Raw genomic sequence first — 22,164 nt, 5'->3', positions numbered from 1 at the left:
GGGTGCATGCAAGAACCATAGTGCCCAGATGGAGGTCAGAGGACAGCTCATGGGAGTCTGTTCTCTCCTACCATGTAGACCCTGGAATTGAACTCAGATCTTCAAGCTTGGTGGCAAGTGCTCTTACCTTACAAAAGGGTAAATGCTCTTACTATTTTGCAGACCCTCTTGCAGTATTTTGTTAAATTTTGAATTATCCTGACCCCAGCAGGTTGGGTGTCATATAATCCAGAATGGCCTTGAATTCCATATGTAGCCAAGGCTAGTCTTGACTTCCGAACCTCCTGCCTTCTCCTGCCAAGAGCTGTGATTACAGGTATATACTACTACAACCAGTTTCATATTTCTTATAGTTTGTAAGTTTCTTGAAGATGTCTGTTACTTCACTCCCTCTCTACAACTACACGAAGTAAGAATAGCTGCTTCCATGTAAGTAGATTGAAATTAATGAATATGAGCTTATGGAGAACGTTTGGTCAGAAGTTGAGTTTTTACTTCCTCTGGCATGTTCACCAAACACCCTGCAGTGAGCACACAGGAGCTTTGACATACTGGGGTTGTACACCACAATTTTGGCTAATTTTGGCTAACTTTATTTTACTGTGTTCTGTTGTTGTTTTGTTTTGTTTTTGTTTTCCTTACTGGAAGACTTTTCTAAACTGGATGTGCTAGCAAACCCTGTAATTTCTGCATTCTGGAGGTAAAGGCAGGAGAATGAAAAGTTTGAGGTGGTCATGGTAGTTTGAATATGCTTGGCTCAGGGAATGGCACTATTAGGAGGTGGTGTGGCCTTGTTATAGTAGGTGTGGTCTTATTGGAGGAAGTGCTTCACTGTGGGAGTGGGCTTGGAGACCTTCTTCCTAGCTGCTTTTGGATCAAGATATAGAGCTCTCAGCTCCTCCAGCACCATACCTGCCTAGACACTGCCATGTTTCCCACCTTGATGATGGGCTGAACCTCTGAACCTGTAAGCTAAGCCAGCCCCAATTAAATGTTGTCCTTTATCATCATGTGGCTTTTCACAGCAATGAAACCCTAACTAAGACACAGCTCTAGGGATTCTGCTCAGGAGCCTCACACACTAGGCAAGTCCTCTACCACTGAACTGCTTCCTGGGCCTGCATATCCACATTTGAGATCCAAAGACTCTGCAGAACTGATGATGTCACTCAGCAGAGAGCAGGGGCAGGGAGGAGATGGGAAGCAGGACTCGGTCCCAGACTATGTGTGCAGGGCTTGCTTGCTATGCATACTCATGATGGAAGGGGAGAAAATTACAGCTCATCACAGCCAACCTTGTGCTTGGAAACCAGGCTCAGTAGTGCCACTAGGAGTATGTACCACTACTCTCAGTGCCTGGGATAGATACAAGAGATCAGGAGGTCAAAGTTGAGGCCAGTCTGAACTATTCAAAAAAAAAGAAAGAAAAGAAAGAAAGAAAGAAGAAAAGGAAGAAGAAGGAAGGAAGAAGAGGAGAAGGAGGAGGAAACTCTGACAAACTACAACATGAATTGCCTTGATGATATTGTGTTAAATGAAATAAGCTAGGCCAGATACAAAGGGCAGATGTATAATCAGTGTCAGGAGCCATAATGGGACAAGCTAATAATTAGCAGATGATCATCCTGAAATGTTTGCCTCGGATTATTATATAATCTGCAACGAGTGTGCTCCATCCAGCAAGGCTGTGGAGATGTAATTTTAGGAAAGATTCCTGCTGTTAATAAGCTTTTCCTATTATTACTATTATTAAACATGTAAACAATCACTAAGCAATAGCACACCCCTTTGTAGCAGATCTCTGCAGACCCATGAAGATGTACTGTCTTGTAGTGATACTATATAGACAAATAGATGACTTCTTAAGTCTTGATGATCCTATAAGAATTCCTAAAATTATATAAATGATTATTAAGCTCTTTTATAACGTGACTGCTGTTAAGTCCCTCAGGCATAGTCGAAACTGCAATGAGAACTCTGCCAGTCTCCTGAGTGTCATCAATTAATTGCCCCCAGAGAGATAGTAACCAGACTCTATCCTGCTCAGAGCACATTCTAAGAAGTTGTAAAACAATTAACCAAGGTCACTAAAAGGGAATTCACAATTTATTATAGGTACCAGGACAGAAGAGAAAATATTGCCTGGGTTTATCTATACAAAACTTCACTAACTTCTTAAATTTATAGTTTCAAACTTTCAGTGAACCTGTGGAGCTAGACAGGTGATGAATGTCTAGTTAGATATTTACCCCTAATGGATATGCTTGTAAACATTCTGTGTTGTAAACTTCTATTTCAATTTATGATTTGAATTTTGGTGTGAACTTGTGATGAACTTTGTAACATGTGATCATGTACTCTGAATGATGTATATATACTGAAGACAAAGACAAAGAAGTTAGTTGGTTAGTTGGTTAGTTAATTAGGAGCCCTTCGTCCTTTCCTTTTCTTCTCCCTGCCTAGAATTTTTCTCCCTTAGAATTTTTACTTTGTTAAATTAGAATCTATTCCTTTTCCCCACTCAGGACTTTTCCACCTTTCCCCTCAGATAGCTGCATAAGATACCTTTTACACTTAAATAAATTTATAGCAATTTTTTAAAGTGTCTTTTTTTCCTGCTACTTCAGACTAACAGATGTTAGAGCCCAGCAGTTCCTGCTGAGATAGAACAAAGGCCACATTGCCTAATCCTCTGCTGTTAGGCTGCAGGTGTTAATCACCCTAGCCAGCAGTCTCTTAACTGTCAGAAGAAGTTTTTAGGATAGTACAAGGCTATTTACTTAACTCCTTGCTAGTTTTCTAAGATGCAAGTGCCAGAAACAGAAGTTTCTAGCCACAGGATCCTGGATGGCAGGTCAGCTACAGTAGCATAGGAAGTGAACTTTTCTAGCATAGATAAGTAAAACTTTTATTACAGCAACCCTAAAAGTCTTATAAGGCTCAAGGCCTTACCCCAATCTCCTAAGAGATTGCCCCCTGCCAACGCTCTTCCCATCCCCCTCGGGCTGCCTCAAAAAGAATTGACAGGAGGAGAAGAAAGAAGCTGCTGCTTCTCCCCCTCTCACCCACGTTGTGTACTTAAAAAAAGGTCAAAATGTCCGTGGTGACAGTACATAGCTTTAACTCCAGCACTCAGGAGGCAGAAGCAGGAAGATGCCACAACTTTGAAGTTAGTCTGCTTCACAGAGTCCCAGGCCAGCCTGGACTACACAGTGTGACATTCTATCTTGAAAGGAAAAAAGAATTCAAATCAATCAATGAACAAAACCAAGCAATAATGGTTAAAATAGTAAAATTTCATGCTGCAGTTTTTGTGGGCAGGTGGTGCAAGGTGTCACTCTGTAGCCTAGGTTAGCCTGGCACTCATAGCCCTCCTCCTACTGCTCCTGCTGTAGCCTTCTAAGTCTGAGATTAAAGGTGTGAGCCACTACACTTGGCTTTATTTTCCTGTGATTCAAAAAATAATCAGATACTGGGTATGGCCTCAACTACTTGACAATAGATAATAGATAATAAAGAAACACAGGTATTGCATGTAGCCATGAGCACTCTGCCTAGATCAACACAGAAACATTTTGCCATATTGCTTTTAATTACTCTTAAATTCATTTTTTGTTTGTTTGTTTGTTTTAAGACAAAGCCTTTCTGTAGCCCTGACTGGCCTGGGACTCATTAATGTAGACCACACTGGCCTCGAATTCAGAGAGCTCCTCCTGCCTTTGCCTACCAGGTACTGAGATCAAAGGTGTGTGTTACCGTGCCAGTGCCAGGCTAATAACTTTTTAATTAAATTATTTTAAATTAAAAATATTTTTCTTTAAATTAAAAAGATTGACAGAGGAATTGAGTAGGGATAAGGCATGCTGCCTAGGGTGAGTCTATCGCTGGGTCCGCAGGCGTTGGTAGGATTGCCCTGGAGATCGAGATGGTTTAGCCCAATTCATAAGTAGCCTCGGCAGCTTCGTCGTTTCCCATCTTGCTCTCATCATCACCTTTATGTTGTCTTAGCTTCTTCCCAAGGATGTGGTGTTGACAATGTCTCAGTTTCTCCTGCTTTCTTTACTATAGTCCAACTCTCTGGATCGTCGGGAATACCCATAAGCAACAATGGAGGGAAAGAAAATACATCCTGAAACCAAACTGAGGCTCTGCACTCTGGGCGATTTGTCACTGCTGAGCTCTGTAGCTATACAGACTGGGTTCAAATGGGAACTCCTACTACCTCGGAGACTTCGGCATAGGTTTTTAAGATATTAGTTAGAGACAACCTGAGAGCAAATGGCTTTAAACTTCAGAGGAAAGGATTTAGATTTAGGTGGGTTAATCAGGAGAAACATTTTCTGACAGTGCAGCATGTTAAACTTTAAAGCAAGGTAACAGAGTCTTGTGAAACTTTCCTCTCAGGGAGGGGCTTTAGTGGGGAAAGTAGAGATGAAGCTGCAAAGAGTCAGAGCTGCTGATGCTTTTCTGCAGGGGCATCAGAGCTTGGGCTCACCTGGGTGTCAGTCAACTAGGTATAAGTCAGTTAGAGCCCCAGGGGGTGCTGGGAATTGAACTCAAGACCTCTGGAAGAGCAGCCAGTGCTCTTAACCACTGAGCCATCTCTCCAGCCCCACTTACTAGGTTTTTAACTTAATCACTACACTGCTTAACAAGGAGTTCAGTTTTTCTTTCCAGTATTTTTATTTTTTTAAAACCTCTTGATTTAGTTAGTAATTGGAATGGCTCAGGTTCATTTACTTAATCTTAATTTGATGTGCTCTTCTTAGTTTTGTGAGTTGAACTTTCCTTAAGAATTATTTTTATTTGGTTTGTATGGGTTTTTGCTTGCACGTATGTATATGCAGTGCCCATCAAGGCCAGAAGAGAAGGTGGGATTCCCTGGACCTGCAGTTCCAGAAGGTTGTGAGCCACTGTGTGGGTGGTGGGAATAGAACTTGGGTTCTCCAGAAGAGCAAGCAGTGCTCTTAACTGCTGGCCATCTTTCCAGTGCTTAGTTTTATGAGTTTTGACAATTTTTTTTTTTTTTAAATGTCAAAGTAAGCAGAGAGAGCTGGGTGTTTATGTCTCACTAGGGGGAGAAGAGCTGCAGCATCAAGTTGGAGAATGACAACATGTTGGCCCTGAGGAGGGTTTTGTGGGAATCAGCATCAGTCTGCCTAGTTAGTTAGACCTAGTTAGACCTAGTTGGTTTCTTCCCTTTCAAGCTAAGCAGACTAATACACACCTCCTGCTCTGCTATAGTTGATGTCAGCTTGAACTGGATTTTTTTTTTTTTTTTTTTTTTTTTTTTTTTTTTTTTTTTTTTTTTGGAATGTCTGGTATTCAGTAGAGAAACACAGGAGTCAATCATGAATGATTTTGGGATTAAGAAGTGAGATGTGTCTCTCTGATTTGGGTCATTTTTGCTCCACTTGTAAAACAGTCTAGGACTGGGATTTTAGTTATAACAATAACAGGTCCTACCTATATTTTCAGAGCAATTTCGTTTAAGCTGGTCCTTTTGTTCCCGCAAGTAATGTATATGAAGACAACATGCTTTGATTTTTGCGTTAGGGAAATATGATCACTGTAATTTACAGCAGCCGAAAGAAGATTGGCTGGTAGGATGCTCCTCTGTGAGCTTAGCTTATTTCAAGTGCTAAACTGGGCATTTATAGAAGTTGAGAACCATGTATGGGCTGTGCCTAAATAATTCTGAGTCTGGAGTAGAGCAAACTGCCTCCATTTTAATGCCTACTATGTATATCCTTGGCACTGTGCTAGGTGCTTTCCCTACTGACAGCTGCTTGGTTAGACTTCTAGCCCAGATCCAACGGCTCTTTAAATTAAAACGACAATGAAGCCACGGATGTATCTTGGGTTCAGTTCATTAATAGTTGTCACAGCTGCCACACCTTTTATAAGACCCTGACACCATAATTAGGATAATTAAATCTCTGGGCCTGGGTCCTTTAAGTCATTGAGTTAGTAGGGGTGACAGCTGTTCTCTTTGCTGCTAGTGTGAGGATTACAATGCTCAGTTCTTTCAATGGGAGGTGCAAAGCGTCTGGGGCTGCTGCAATCCCATAAAAGAAAGGGCAGAGAGATACAAATAGGAAGCTTGAAAGGGAGTGGGAACGAGAAGAAAATGTAAAGTAACAATAAAATCAAAACTGCCAGAGACATAGAGTGGGACAATGGAGGCCTTATTTAAGTTCAGGCAGAGGTCTACAGAAGGGATCCTGATCGACACTGGCAAACCCTGTAGAGTCTTGTCTCTAACATTTCACCATCTCAGAGGTACTAGCTATCCTCAATTCTCCTCCTCTTTGCCCTTTCTTTGAAAAGCCAGGAGACTCTCCTTTTCCATGGAAGTCAGTGAAGGGTCCGAAACCCTCAAGTGTGAGTAGTGAGCACCCCCATCCTTCAAGCAGGGGGGTATTTATTTCATGCCCTCTTAATGTCCCTTCAGTTCAAGGATACTGTCATTCTGTCTGTATTAGGGGGAGGGCCTGCGACGTCCATGCTACCATGGAAACACGCCGCCGTGTTCCATTTCTTACGCGGGGGGCGGGCACTTTACTTCAGCCACCTATCATTCATAGGATTTCCTGAGTGGCAGGCAACAGCAGCGAATGGGAGGTCCGATATTGCGTGACGTGACGGGAAAAGGGGGAGCTCGCGGCCAGTGGCGGCGGTGGCGACGGTGGCGACCTGGGGATCGACCTGGAGGGGCCTGGGCAGCGTGCAGAGATCTCTAGATCCAGCGCGAGGGACCTCCCGCCGGGATGCCAGGTAGTGCTGCGAGCGAAGCCGTGCGAGCCGACCGCGGAGACCGGGGTGGCGGGCTTGAAGGGCTGGCTGCCCGTAGGGGGCGGGGTGGCAAGCATGGCGGCGGTGACGGGGACGGGGTTGGAGGGCCCCGGGAGGGGGTGGGGAGGCGGCCACCGCGGTGGTCCTGAGGCCGCATGAGGGCCATGGGCTTCCCGCCCGTCGGGGTTGCGAAGAGGTCTTCCTGGGGCTCAGTGGCGTCAGAACACAGGCAGAGTTGTGTGGGGGATGGAAAGGGGCGGGGAGAAGAGGTGAGGAAGGAAGGGTGTCTGGGGGAAGGTGAAGAGAAAGGAGGGAGGGAGGGAGGGATCGAAGGATCCAGAGGCTCCGTGGTAAATAACGGAGAAATGAGGGCTGGGGAGAGAGCTGAGAAAGTACCAAGAGCGATTGCAAATGTGGGCTGCTCAGGAGCCCCAGAATGGTCCGTTTCTCGCTCTTACACTTCCGCCCCATTATTTAGTCTCAGATTGTGTGAGGAAGGCTCCAGTAGGGTTACTCTCCGAACTGATCTTTTGTTATTCCATTCCAGGGGAGCAGATGGACCCTACTGGAAGTCAATTGGATTCAGATTTCTCTCAGCAAGACACTCCTTGCCTGATAATAGAAGATTCTCAGCCTGAAAGCCAGGTTCAGGAAGAAGATGCAGGTTCTCACTTCACCGTACTGTCTCGACACCTTCCTAATCTGCAGATGCACAAAGAGAACCCCGTGTTGGTGAGTGAGTGATGCCCTGTTGGAAAATGGTTGAACAGAGTTGAGTTCTTATTTTTTCTGACCCCTAAAACAAACCAACCCAGAAAACTAACGTGTTTAGTTGATTATTATCTTTTGGATAAAGCTGGTGGGGAAAAAAATAAAACCAACGTGTTCTCACACACAGAAAAGTCCCTTTTGTACTACTTTGTGTACTGTGAGGATCTTATGTACTTGTATTTTCTAGGATATTGTGTCAAATCCAGAACAAACTGCTGCAGAACAAGGAGACAGTAATAGCTCGTTCAATGAACATCTGAAAGAAAACAAAGCTTCAGGTGAGCAGTTGAAGGCTTGGATCTCCTTTGTGGTGTTTAAGGTCCTGTTGGGGCAGAACGATTTAAACATACAGTTGAGATTATGTGTAAGGAAGCCTAGTTTGTTATCTAGTGTACAGCAAGCCTTCAGAAATCCATGATTAGTTTGGTGTTGACCATATTTCTGAATTTGTATTAAAATTTGGTGGCAGATGTCTCCTGTGCTAATATCCCACTACTACTGTCTTTTTCAGACCCTGTGGAGTCGTCTCATTTGGGTACGAGTGGTTCCATCAGTCAGGTCATAGAAAGGTTACCTCAGCCAAACAGGACAAGCAGGTAAACTACTGTTTCAGTCAAAGGAATTGATTTCAGTTTATTATTTGATCAACTCTTATCTGTACCTGCTGACTCATTCCAAAGATAAAAAGATTAATCTTGTTTTGTGAATTAGGGAGTGGGATTTGCTGATTACATAGGTAGTATTGTTTTAGGACTGAGAGCTGGGATCTCTTTGGTGAAGTAACACTTTGTGTCATTACAAACTTCAAATTGTAATGTATACCCTAAAGAGTTTTCAAGTTTTACTGTGTCTCATGCATATCACAATGATGGTGTCCTCTGTGTTAGGCCCGATACTGACTTGTGACATAATTCTATCCCTAAACAGCTGTGCAGTAAAGACATTGTCCCCAGTGGGGATACTGGTGGGCAAGGAAGTTAAAGGACTTGCTTGACTGTGTTACTACTGTGTTTCTCAGGCTTCTGCAATGCAGACAACCTTAGTAGTCTTGAGGAGGAAGGCTGAGGGGGAGGTAGTTAAGAAAGAGGGATGTTAGCTTGACATGTTTGCAACTGTTGCTTTATCTTAAAACAAAGTGCTTTTTCTAGTGTATTTTATATTGTATATGCACGTAAATTTTTTCCCTCAAGAGGAAATGAATGCTTTTTAACAGTCTGCAAACTAGTGGGCTCATCTTGGCCATTGGTTAACTTTTATTAGGCTCATAATGTTAAAATATATTTGAAGGAGTTTGAATTTAAAAGTGGGAACCTGGTATGGTCTTGTACAACTTTAATTCCAGTGCTACTGGGGCAGGACTGGGTAGATCTATGTGAATCCAAGGCCATCCTGGTCTACAAGTAGACTTTCCAGACCAGCCAGGGCTATAAAGTGAGAACCTCTCCCAATGAATGAATGAATGAATGATTAAATAAATAAATTTCTTATGTAACTTGCATTTTTGGCTTTTGGGATTGCTAGTCCTTAATGTCTACAGTTTGCCATAATCCTTGGAACTCAGGATTCCAGGTGGACACCTCTGCCAGGCATTCTTTGCCATTTGTCCTGGTACTTATTCCTATACCCAGCTGCTTCACTTATCTGTGACTGTGTTGTCTGTTTAGTTTTCGAGATGCAGTCTCATTCTGTAGTCCAGGCTGTTCTGGAACTCTCTGTATTGTGCAGTCTGACCTCTAATAGTGGTGGTCCTCCAGTCTTGGCCCTCAGTTGCTGAGATGACGGGTGAGCTGTCACGACTGGTGCCACTTACCTGTTTGTTATCTTTCTTTGCTTTGGTTTATAATCTCTTAGAAACTCATGCCTGGCACAGATGTGCTTTTCTGGCTTGTAACCTGGGGTGCATGGTAGGGACAAGAACTGGCGTACTCCATTGTAAATACATGTTTGCCATGTTCCATGCTGCTTTTCCGTTTTGAAATCAGTGTGTTGCTCTTTGTGTAGATTCAGACCTTATGGCTGTGTTGAATAGATGTGCTGGGCCCTGTACTTTAGAGGGCTTTGTTATCACAGGGCTTGGAACTTAATAGTGAGAGACTCAGGCTTTCTCTCAGTCCTAAGTTACAATTATGATCATTACAGCGAGAACAATATATAAATAATCCAGTTGGGAGTAAAGGAATACTTCTCTGAGGAATGCAGTCTAAACAATAAATGCAAATGTGTTAGTCACAGTTAAGGGGTTGAGAAGCTGCCTTGCCCTGTGAGAGGAGGAGCTTACATTTCACGTGCAAAAGGCCACAAAGCTGGGGAGAGTTTGAGGCTGATTCAGAGGATAGCTTACAGGAGGGAAGCAGTTCTTTTCTTCTGCCATGTGGATTTTGGGGTTTGAACTCAGATCAACAGGCTTGGTGGCAAGTATCTTTACTTAAAGACTGAGTCATTTTCCTGGCCCCAAACATTGTCATTTGAAAGATTCATTTTTATGTATTTAACTTTTTAAGGTTTTATTTATTTTCATTTTATGTGTAATGGGTATTTGCCTGTATGTTTATGTCTGTATATAACATGTAGTGAGTGCCCTATGAGGCCAGGAGAATGTGTTGGATCCTCTGGAACCTGAGTTACAGATGGTTGCTAGCTGCCCCTCGTGGGTGCAAGGAATTGACCCCAGTACTCTGGTAGAACAGCCAATGCTCTTAACTGTGGAGTCATTTCTGTAGTCTAACATATTTATTTTCATACTTCATTTAGAGCTTTGTGTATCTTAGGCAAGCTGTCTACTTCTGAGTTATATCTAAAGCCCCCATGAAACATTTAAATTAGGATACTTGTACACTCACACACTATTGTAAAAAATAATGCAGAGCTCATTGTGGTAGTACATGCATGTAAATTTAGTAATTGGGAGGCCCAGGCAGGAGGACCATTTTGGAGTTGGAGACCAACTTGGATGACACATTGAGTTCAAGAATAACTTAGCATACATAGTGAATCTATTTCAACAAACAAAACTAAAAAACAAACAGAATACAGGGAGAAATTGAGTATGCTTGGCCTTGTGTCTGTTATGGTAACTTCTTACAAAACTATACTATGATGGCCCAAAGACTGGATTTACAGCATCCTCTTAGATCTGTTATATTGTGGGTGGATATTGTGTATCTAGTTTATCACTTGTGTGGATTTGTGTATCTGCCACTACAGTCAAGAGACTGAAGAGTTGTGGTGTACAGGGATGTCTGATATTCTTTCTAAAGTCATACCTCCCTTCATTGGCTGTACCTGAACCTTTAGTAGTCATTAACCTATGTTAATTTAGCAAATTTATTTCAAAATATATAAATATGCAAGTATATGCTCTAATAGCATCACTCCTGGAGGCCCATCAAAGTGCTTGTTAGTTGTTATTAGATGTCCAACAGCAGCCACTCCAGACCACACGGTTCCAAGGGGGGGGGGTGGGTGAGGTTTATTCAGGAGATAGGGCAAAGGTGGGGGGAAGAAGATGGAAGAAGAAGAAAAGAGTGGAAGAAGAGAAGTAGAGGCTGGCCATGACCACGTGGAGAGAGAGGAAGAGAAGTGGGGAGGGGACAGAGAGGCAAGAGGGTAAGAGAGTAAGAGATTAAGAGAGAGAGAGAGAGAGGGTAAGAGAGTGAGGAGGGGGCAAGCAGCCCCTTTTATAGTGGACTAGGCCTACCTGGCTGTTGCTAGGTAACTGTGGGGAGGAGCATACCTGGCTGTTACCAGGTAACTGTGGAGGTGGAGTTTAGATAGAATACTTACATTGTTTCCATATATCTGAGTAGTCTTTTGGAGTGTATCAGATACACCATTATTCATAGATTGAAGCATATCTTTTCTTTTAAGTTTTTTTTTTTTTTTTTTTTTTAGAATTATTTATTTTATGTATATAAGTACATTGTAACTGTCTTCAGACACACCAGAAGAGGGCATCTGATCACTTTACAGATGGTTGTGAGTCACCATGTGGTTGGTGAGAATTGAACTCAGGACTTCTGGAAGAACAGATAGTGTTCTTAATGGCTGAGCCATCTCTCCAGCCCCTTTTTAAGTTTTTGACTATTATAAATAAAACTGTTATAAATACTTGTGAAAATTATTATTATTTTATGTCTTTGTGTATGTATGTGGGTGTGCATGTGGAGGTCAGAGAGGACAACTTGATTTTCTTCTTCGACCATGTGTGTCCTGGGGATTGAATGAACACAGGTTGTCAGGCTCGATGTGTGTGCATAGATATATATGTGTGTTTACACAAAGTCAGGAAGACTGCTCAGCAGGCAGAGGCTACCTCCTCTTTCTTTCTTTTTAGAGAGACAACTCACTGTATAGCTCTGGCTGGCCTGGAGCTCGCTGTGTAGGCCAGGGTAGTCTTCAATTCACAGATCTGCCTGTTTCTGCCTCCTGAAGACTGATTAAGGTGCGACTACCATGCTTGGCACGCTGCAAATTGCTTAGGTGAATCTAAGCTTTCATTTCTTTAATAATGCCCAGGTTTTTGTTTGGCAATGAGGTAGCTGCATTAGTTTTTCAAACAAACTTCCAGAGTGTTTGAGAGCATGTATGGCATCCAGCAATGTGTAAGTGTTCTAATTTTTGTTCTCACCAGCTGTTAATATTTTCACTGTTGTCTTTTGGGGTGCTCAGTGTTGAACTTGAGGTTTCAGTCATTCTAAACAGTATCCTATGACCAGGCTATACTATCAGCCCCTTTACTATTTATAAATTACAATATATACAAATTAAAAATATTTCTTGAAAGTGTCTCATGTATCCCAGGTCAGCCTCAAACCCCCATCTTGCTGTGCAGCTGAGGATGACCTTAAACTTTTGATGCTCCTGCCCCTGCCTTTCAATTATTGGAAATGCAGGCATTCATCACCTGCCTCATTTATGAGGTACTGAGGGTGGAGTCCTTAGCCTTATGCACTCTAGGCAAGCACTTTCCCAACTGAGCCAGCCCTGATAAGTGTATAGTAATATTTCATTGTGTTGGAATTTTTATTTTCCTAATGGCAAATGAGGTTGAACCTTTTATGTGCTTCTTTGCCATCTGCAATCCTCTTCAGGGGAAATGTCTGTCTATGTCTTTTGCCCATTTTTAAATTGAATGATTTATTTTTTTACTTGCTCGTAGGACTTGAACTTGAGGCTTTGTGCATGGCACGGTTCTTTACTGCTGAGCTATGTCCTTAGCACTATTTTTTTGGGGAGTAGGGTGGTGTTCAAGTCAGGGTGTCTGTGTCCCTGGCTGTCCTGGAATTCTCTCTGTAGCCTTAGGCTGGCCTCAAACTAAGAGAGATCTGCCTGCCTCTGTGTCTGGAGTGCTGGGATTAAAGGCATGAACTTGCCTGGCCCCTGTTGTATCTAGAGAGTGCTTTGTATATTCTGGATGTGGTTCTTTGTAGCTGTGTTGGTTTGATTTTAAATATTCTCACTTGTGTAGCTTGTGTTTTCATTCCCTTGTAAGAACCAAATTCCTTTTCACAGAGCAAGTTTTATATTTTTATGACATTTTTAAAGTATTCTAATAGGATAACATGACTATTTTAGAAAGTTCAGGGTAGAAGTGGATGAGCAGTCAGTGAGATTCTGAGATCTGAAAAAAGGATTTGAAGATGGAGAATGAGTGGAGCATTGGCAGGAAGGTGGAATGACAGTTCTGGTCTTGTTTGAGCAGCTGGAATGGAGTGATTGTTGAGATGGAGAAGACTGGAGGAGGGACAGTTGGATTGTAGATGGGTGGAGACCCATCATCAGAAGTGGAGTGATGAGCAGGCGGCTCATGCTGGCTGGAGAGCTACATTGTGGAGTCATATGGATACTACTGAAGTTAAATCTTTGGGAGCCAGGAGTGATGGTGCACATCCAGGACTCCAGTGCTCTGGATGCTGAGGCAGTAGGATCATGTTGAGTTCAAGTCAGCCTGAGTTACATACTAGGCTAGCCAGGTTATTCAGATTGAGACTTTCTTGTTTGTGTGTGTGTTTGTTTTTTGAGACAGAGTTTCCCCGTGTAACCTTGGCTGTCCTGGAACTCTTTCTGTAGACTAGGCTGGCCACCAGGCCAGGCTCAGGACATTTTCTTAATTAGTGGTTGATGGGGGAAGACCCCTGGGCTGGTGTTCCTGGATTCTATAAAAAAGGAGGCTGATAAAGCCATGGGGAGCAAGCCAGTCAGCAGCACTCATGGCCCTGCATCAGCTCCTGCCACCACTGCCTGGCTAGATTGAGACTTACTTTCTTTCTTTCTTTCTTTCTTTCTTTCTTTCTTTCTTTCTTTTTTTCTTTTTCTTTTCTTTTTTTTTTTTGGTTTTTCGAGACAGAGTTTCTCTGTGTATCCCTGGTGTCCTGAAACTCACTCTGTAGACCAGGCTGGCCTTGAACTCAGAAATCCGCCTGCCTCTGCCTCCCAAGTGCTGGGATTAAAGGGACTTTCTTAAACAAACAAACTCCACACTGATTCTGAGTAAGGGTTGCCTACAGCTGGAGACTAGGTCCAAGGCTAGTCAAGCTCACCTCCACTGAGCTGTCAGGGAGTAAGGAAGAGCCATCAACACACAGAAGGCTCAGGTGTGTGGTTTTCTTTACATTTAAAAAACTTTGTGTGTGTGTGTGTGTGTGTGTGTGTGTGTGTGTGTGTGTAGACACGTGCACGTCACAACCTGTGTTTGGAGGCTGGTACAGCTTGTGGAAGTCGGTTCTTTCCTTTTACCATATGAAGGGCTATGGTTAGAATTCAGATTGCTACTTCCACTATGTGGTTTCAGAGAATGAACCCAAGTCATACCTAGTGAGCCATCTTACTGGCCCAGAGGTTTTCATTTTATTTATTAAGACAGATGGTGGTGGCACACACCTTTAAACTTAGCACATGGAAGAGGCAGGTGGAGCTCCGAGCTTGAGGCTAGCCTGGTCTACAGAAGGAGTTCCAGGATAGCCAGGGATACACAGAGAAACCTTGTTGTGGAACCCTGAAGCTGAGGCTTGTAGTCATGCCCTCTACCTGTGCTGGGTGACACAAACCTCACTTTGGGAGGGGCTTTAGGGGCATTGTCCTACAGCATGGATCAATGGTGGTCTTGGCCACGTGTCAGGAGTCTGGGAGCGTGGCAAAATATATGCCGTCCCTTGCAGGTATGGATACCTGTTGGGTCTCCGGCCATCTCTAGCCAGTGCTCTACCAGAAACCAAGCCATTTTTTTCATGGTCCCACACCTTGTCTTGAAAAACAAAAGCAAGTTTATATTTACTTCGCATTAAGTGTATGTATCTGTGACAGTTTGTGTGTTTGGTGCTAGTGTAGATCACCAGAAGGCATTTGGTCCCTGGAGCTAGACTGGTAGTCAGTTGTGAGCTATTTGAGATGGATGTTGGGATCTGAACTTAGGTCTTCTGTAAGAAACTGATTTCATGCTGTTAATCACTGAATCACCTCTTCTGCCCAGGTTCTTATTTGAAAAGAGATAAACTAATGCATTTCTGTCCTTTCTGTGTGTGTGTATATGTTGTGAGGGACTGACATGGGATAGTACACACTCATAGTTCCCTTTAAATGTTTTAACATTTGTCCCTGAAAAGTAAGTATAACATCTTAGGTGATTGTAGTACAATAATACTAATTCCAGGTTTGCAGAGATGGCTCAGCAGATGAGTATTTGCTGCTTTTGCAAAAACCCAGGTTCAGGAGCCAAGTTTGGTTTCCACCACCAATGTGGCTCACAAATATTCATAACTCCAGTTCCAGGGGATATGCAATCAATCCTCTTCTAACCTCTGCAGGCATCATGAATGCATGTGGTGAAGATAAAACACTTGTATATATAAAATATAAATATATAAACAGACTTGGGGCTGGAAAGATGGCTCAGGATTAAGAGCACTGGGTGCTCTTTCAGAGGTACTGAATTCAATTCCCAGCATCTGCATGGTAGCTCACAGTTGTCTGTAACTACAGTTCCAAGGAATCTGGTACCTTCACACAGACTTGCAGGTAAAACACCAATGCACATGAAATAAAAATAAAATAAAAACATTAAATATATAAACAGATAATTCCATACTAACGATTCAGTTTAGATTCAGAATTATTTCCAGTTGTGTCAAAGATGTCTTTTATATTTTATTTATTTTTGGATTTAGGATACAGTATAACTTCACATATTATATAAATTGTTTCAAACTTTTTGTTGTTCTTTCCTTTTTTTTTTTTTTGTTGTTGTTGTTGTTGTTGTTGTTTTTTTTTTTCGAGACAGGGTTTCTCTGTGTAGCCCTGGCTGTCCTGGAACTCACTCTGTAGACCAGGCTGGCCTCGAACTCAGAAATCCACCTGCCTCTGCCTCCCAAATGCTGGAATTAAAGGCGTGTGCCACCACTGCCTGGCCTTTCTTTCCTTCCTTCCTTCCTTCCTTCCTTCCTTCCTTCCTTCCTTCCTTCCTTCCTTTCTTCCTTTCTTCTTTTAGAGATTTATTTAATGTATGTGAGTATACCGTAAGCTCTCTTCAGATACACCAGAAGAGAGGGTATAGGATCCCGTTACAGATGGTTGTGAGCCACCATGTGATTGCTGGGAGTTGAACTCAGGACCTCTGAAAGAGCAGTCAGTTCTCCTAACCACTGAGCCATCCCTCCAGCCTCTGTTATCATTTCTGAGACAGGGTTTCTGGGTAGTCCTGGCTTTACTGGACCTGTGTCGACCAGGCTGGCCTTAGACTCAGAGATCTAGCTGCCTGTGCTTCCTGAGTGATGAGATTAAAGGCGTGTGCGTGTTACTGTGCCCAGCATTTCAAGCATTTTAATGATGAATTATGAAATTGATAACTTCCTCAATACTGAATATCCCTCTACGCTCCTTTCCCTTTTTTTCTGAGACAAAGTCATACTGTGTAGTACATGCTGAGCTCAGATTTATCCTCATGCCTCAGCCTCTCTCTCTCTAACTCTAACTCTAACTCTAACTCTAACTCTAACTCTAACTCTAACTCTAACTCTAACTCTCTTCTTTTTTTGGTTTTTCGAGACAAGGTTTCTCTGTGTAGTCCTGCTGTCCTGGAACTCTCTAGACCAGGCTCTCCTGGAACTCACAGAAATCCGCTTGCCTCTGCCTCCCAACTGCTGGGATTAAAGGTGTGTGTCACCACTGCCCAGTTTGAGATTATTTCTTAATAATCTTAAAAACTTTCAGAAGTAAATTTGGGTATATGCTTGTAATCCCAGCTCTTAGGAGGCAGGAGGATTCCGAGGTCAAGGTCATCCTGGTTACATACTAAGTTTCAAAAAGAGAAAACAGTGAAATTGTTGCATATAAACTTTTTAAAGCCCTTGATACATCTTTCAGAGTTATTTTCCAGAAAGGATCCTTTTATATTCATCATATATGAGATAAGATATGTATATATGTATACATATACATACATATACATATGTATACGTATATATACATATATGTATATCTTTTTTCTCCTTAGTTGTGTAGTGCTGAGCAATAGTATATTATTTAATATGTATGTTATATACTAAATATATATGTTTTTTTCTCTTATTCTTCTGTCAGTTAGCCCAGACTGGTCTTAAACTTACTATATTTAGCAGAAGCTAACCTTCGGCTTCTGATTTTTTTTTTTTTCCACTTTTTAAGTGTTGGGTTTTATAGGCCTGTGCTATAATGCCTGGCTAAATTTTCTTTATTTTTTTTTTTGGCAGTAAAGTTTTTTTTGTTTGTTTGTTTTTTTTTTTGTGGTTTCTTTACAAGTTCCAAAATACTTGTATCTCTGATTTTAGAGGTCATTATTACCATTTGTATCTTTGGTTTTCTTTGTATCAATTCTGTATCTTTTAATGTAGTTTATGTTGTATGTGTTACTAATGTTTTTGATTATTTTTTGTCTTAATATTATGCGTTTTGACTATAGTATTAATGTCTTTTAAAAAAAAGATGTATTTTTGCCAGGCAGTGGGGGTGTATGCCTTTAATAAAATAATAATATTTAAATAATAGATAATAAGATAAAATTTAAATATATTTATGCTTTTCTTTTAGTTTTTGTTACTTGGTACAGTGTTTTGAATCATTAACCTTTTATGTATTTTCTACAGGCAGCACTAAAATCATGAGGGTTTGTTTATATTTCTAATTTGGATAAGGGGTAATTTGTGTGTGAGAATAGAGCAAAATTCAGTGTGCTTCTAGCAGAGCCGGCCTCCCTTTATCTGGGGACATGACAGGACTGTGCTCTTTCTCTGCAGTGCTCTTGGAGTGACAGTAGAAACTGATTCTCCCCCAGAGGAGGAGAAGGAGGAAGAGTTGGAAGAGGAGAAGGAGGAGGTGGGAGCAAATGCTCCTGATGCTGACACACGTTCCCTCGCTGCTGAAGGTAGACTGTGCCCTTTCAGAATAGTAGATTCTTCTCATGCCCCTTTACTATGAACACATAGGTATCGAAACTTCTCTTTACCATGTAATAGATTTCTTATGATACAAGTAATTTAAGATATCTCACTTTATTTGGTAACTGAATTTTCTCTGCTAAGCAGCCTTCCAAGGTCATGGCCGAATACTCCCGAAAATAAACAACAGTTGGGAGATTTCCCTCTGTTACTTTGGGCCTGTGACTAGACAGAATATCATGGTTGGGTGCACATAGAGCAAAGCTGCTTTACCTCACAGCAGCTGGGAAACAGGGAGAGACAGAGGGAGATGGGGTTACCCTGTCCCTGACAACCTAATTTCCTTCCAGTAGGCCCTCTTTTTTTTTTTTAATGTGATTTTTTTTTTCACTTTCATTTTGTTTATTGGGCATGTGAGTACACTGTCACTGTCTTCAGACACACCAGAAGAGAGCATCAGATCCCATTATAGATGGTTGTGAGCCACCATGTGGTTGCTGAGAATTGAACTCAGGACCTTTAGAAAAGAAGTCAGTGTTGTTAACCACTGTGCCATCTCTCCAGACCCTAGGCCCTCTTAAAGGGGCCACTGATTGACATGGTGCTCAGCTGTGATATTAGCAGCTAGGAATTGAGACAGAATTGCCTTGCATTTGAAGCCAGCCTGTGCTATAGTGAGACCTTGTCAAAATCAAAACAATATAAAAAGGTTCCACCACTTCATAATGGCACCACAGACAGTGGCTAAGCTTTCAGTTCATGCCCTTTGGGAAACTAATATTAAAGACTCCAAACAGCAGTAAGCTGGACATGGTGGTACCCATGAGAGCTCTAGCTCTCAGGAGATTACAAGTTCAAGGCTCGGCTCGGCTATACAGTGTGACCTCTTAAAACCAAGAACCACACAAATGAATCATTACATTACTCACTGACTAGCTCGCTTTCTACATTTTGTTTCTTTCTCCTTTTGCACTTATATTTTAGAGTACCTTTGGGTGTGGTTTTGATGTATCTACAGATTGACGTAGTCTACCATATTGTTTATAAGGCTTTATATATCTAAGTTTTTGCTTTATTATGTACCTCCCCTTTTAAAAAAGTTTCATTTTGTTGATTTAATAATGTGTTTGTAGTCAGAACCAACCTGTGGGACTTGGTTCTCTTCTACCACATAGATTTTAGGGAATTAAACTCAGGTTGTCATGTCAGGCTTGACAGCAGGAGCCTTTACCTTCTGCATCTTTTAGCTGGTCCCTCCCCCATATTTCAGTATTTATTTATTTATAGCAGGGTCTTACATAGTCCAGGATGGCCTTGAATCCACTATGTAGCTAAGGATGGACCTGAATTTTTGATCTCCCTGCTTTTACCTTCCCAGTGCTGGTATTTTATTAGGATGCACCACCAATACTCAGGTGTTGTTTTTTTTTTTTTTCCCCCTGATCATTTAAGTGTGTCCTACCACACCCACCTGGTCTGATAGTTTTATTGTTAATATTTTCTTTTTTTCTTGTGGTGCTTGGGATTGAGCCACCCCATGCCCAATCCCTTAATGTGTTTCGTTTTGGAAAAATTATGTGTGTCAAAGCTTTGATATGAAGCATTTAATGTGATCCTTGGAGCTGGCAAGATGGCTTAGCAGGTAAGAGTATTTGCCAGCTAAGCTAAGCCTGTTGGCCTGAGTTTTGTCTCTGGAATCCACATTGTGGAAGGAGAGAACTGACTTCTGCAAGTTGACCTCTGACCTCTGTACTTCAGCTGTGATTGTTTGTACTCATCGACGTATACACACAGAGGCAAAAAGTCATTTTAACCATGACCCTCTTTAGATAAGACAGCCACTTGCACATTGATAATGTTGTGGGTTGATGACTAATTTTTGGAGTTTTGTTCCTAGATTCTGCTTCATCACAGTTGGGCTTTGGAGTTCTGGAACTGTCCCAGAGCCAGGATGTTGAGGAACATACAGTACCATATGATGTCAACCAAGAGCATCTGCAGTTGGTGACCACTAACTCGGGTTCTACCCAGCTATCTGATGTGGATGCAAATACTGGTATGAAATGTGTTTTCTCACATGTGGAGTTGATTATAAGTTTTTTTCTCTCCCTCTAGGACAAGTTTCTTTTTCTTCTAAAGTTTTTTGGTTTTGTTTTGTGGTTTTTTTTTTGATTTTTTTTTTTTTATGCAACTTTGGCTGGTCTGGACCTTGTTATGTAGACCAGAATGGCTTTAACTCAGAGATTCACCAGCTACCTTTTCGAGCTTAGAAATATTTTTATTTATTTTATTTATGTGACTGCTTCGATTTTATGTATTTATGAGTCAATATGTTTGTCTGGTGCCCACAGAGGTCAGAAGGGGGAATCAGACTGGAACTGTAGTACAGATATGAGCCACTGTTGTGGATGCTGGGAATAAAACCTGGGTCCTTTGCCAGAGCAAGAAGTGCTCTTAACTGCTGAGTTATGTCTCTCTCTTTTGAGGGGTGTGGGGCTTTCTCAAGACAGTGTTTCTCAGTGTAGCCCTGGCTGTCTTGGAACTCACTTTGTAGACCAGAGTTGCCTTGTACTCTGGGGTCTGCTTGCCTCTTCCTTTGAAGTGCTGAGATTAAAGTTGTGAACCACCATGTTTGGCTTCCCAATAAGTTTTAAAGCGATCCAGATTAATGTATCGTAAGTTTGCAGAGTAAGCAGAAGTACTTGTCAAGTGATGGCTTGCAGATTGATTTTTTTTCTAAGTAGGTCACTGATTACTTTCTTTTGGGGATGATACTTTTTTTTTTAAAGATTTATTTATTGTTTATGAATACATTGTCGCTGTCTTCAGACACACCAGAAGAGGACATTGGATCCCATTACAGATGGTTGTAAGTCATCCATCATGTTGTTGCTGGGAATTGAACTCAGAACCTCTGGAAGAGCAGTCAGTTCTCTTAACCATTGAACTGTCTCTCCAGCCCCCTTATTTTTGTTTTTAATGATTTATTTATTTTATTTGCATTGGTGGTTTTTCTGCATGTATGTTTGTGTGAGAGTTATGGATCCCCTGGAACTGGAGATATATGTAGTTGTGAGCTGCCATGTGTCTGCTAGGAGTTGTTCCCATGTGCTCTGGAAGAACAGCCATGCTCTTAACGGCTGAGCCATCTCTCAAACCCCAGTACCTATATATTTTTAAAATTCATTTTATATATAAATGGTGTCTGTGAGGCCAAAAGAAGGTATCAGATCTAGAGTCTGACTTACAGGTAGATGGTTGTAAGCTACTCAGTATGTGTGCTGGGAATTGAATGCTGGTACTCTGGAAGAGCAGCAAGCCCTCTTAACCTCTGAAACATTTCTGTGGGGGCGTGAGTGTGTGTGTGTGTGTGTGTGTGTGTGTCTGTCTGCCTACCAGTCTGTCTGTCTGTATCTTTACATTTCTTTCTATATGTGTGTAGATATATTTATTTAAGTAATATTTTTATTTAGTCTTTGAGAATTCCATACTTTTTTTTTTTTTTTTTTGTTTTTTTTTTTTTTTGTTTTTTCGAGACAGGGTTTCTCTGTGTAGCCCTGGCTGTCCTGGAACTCACTCTGTAGACCAGGCTGGCCTTGAACTCAGAAATCCATCTGCCTCTGCCTCCCAAGTGCTGGGATTAAAGGCGTGCATCACCACCGCCCAGCCCATACAAATTTATTTACCCAACTCCTTCCAGGTTCTGCCCAAACCCCCAACTTTATATTCTCTTTTTCCCTCCCTCCTTCTCCTTAAATAAAACAAAAACCCATGCTGTCCCCTTTGAGATAGCTGACTCTTCCTGGGCATGTGGCCTTCCCTGGAATGTACTTTATATACTAGCTGTCATGGGACAAAAGAAAACTGACTTTACTTCTCCCAGTAGCAATCAAATGTCTATAGCTCCTTACCTCAGGGCAGAACTTGATACCCACCTTTCTCCCTCCATGCTAAGATTTCTGTCTGGTTTATGTTGTGTAGCTCTTGCGTATACTTTCACAGTCCCTGTGAGTTCATCAATATGTTTGCCCTGTTGGTTTTGGAAAACATTGTTTCCGTGAAGTTATTCACCACCTTTGGCTCTGAATTTTTGTTTTTTTACCCCCTCTTTTGTATAGATCCCTGAACCTTGAGGACAGAGGTGTGATATAGACATCCCATTTAGTTCTGAGAATTCCAAAGCTTCTTATTC

The 22,164-nt window shown here is 41.8% G+C and overlaps 1 protein-coding gene across 10 annotated transcripts in view; it reads left to right on the top strand.

The window, feature by feature from the left end:
• Tp53bp1 (tumor protein p53 binding protein 1) overlaps positions 1 to 22,164 on the top strand; it is a 91,293-nt gene that overhangs the window by 12,301 nt on the left and 56,828 nt on the right. For all 10 annotated transcript variants that reach the window (XM_076929578.1, XM_076929584.1, XM_076929580.1 and 7 more), the window contains 6 exons: positions 6,588 to 6,777; positions 7,343 to 7,527; positions 7,754 to 7,844; positions 8,078 to 8,162; positions 17,832 to 17,959; positions 19,870 to 20,028. In XM_076929578.1, coding sequence (XP_076785693.1) covers positions 6,771 to 6,777; positions 7,343 to 7,527; positions 7,754 to 7,844; positions 8,078 to 8,162; positions 17,832 to 17,959; positions 19,870 to 20,028 — 655 coding nt within the window. In that variant the 5' untranslated portion in view covers positions 6,588 to 6,770. Of the gene's footprint in view, positions 1 to 6,587; positions 6,778 to 7,342; positions 7,528 to 7,753; positions 7,845 to 8,077; positions 8,163 to 17,831; positions 17,960 to 19,869; positions 20,029 to 22,164 lie in introns of those variants that run through there.

Source organism: Arvicanthis niloticus, chromosome 2 (assembly GCF_011762505.2).
Source record: "Arvicanthis niloticus isolate mArvNil1 chromosome 2, mArvNil1.pat.X, whole genome shotgun sequence".
Lineage (NCBI taxonomy): Eukaryota > Metazoa > Chordata > Mammalia > Rodentia > Muridae > Arvicanthis > Arvicanthis niloticus.
The sequence above is the reverse complement of the archived record's forward strand: the minus strand, read 5'-3'. Positions and strand labels throughout refer to the sequence as shown.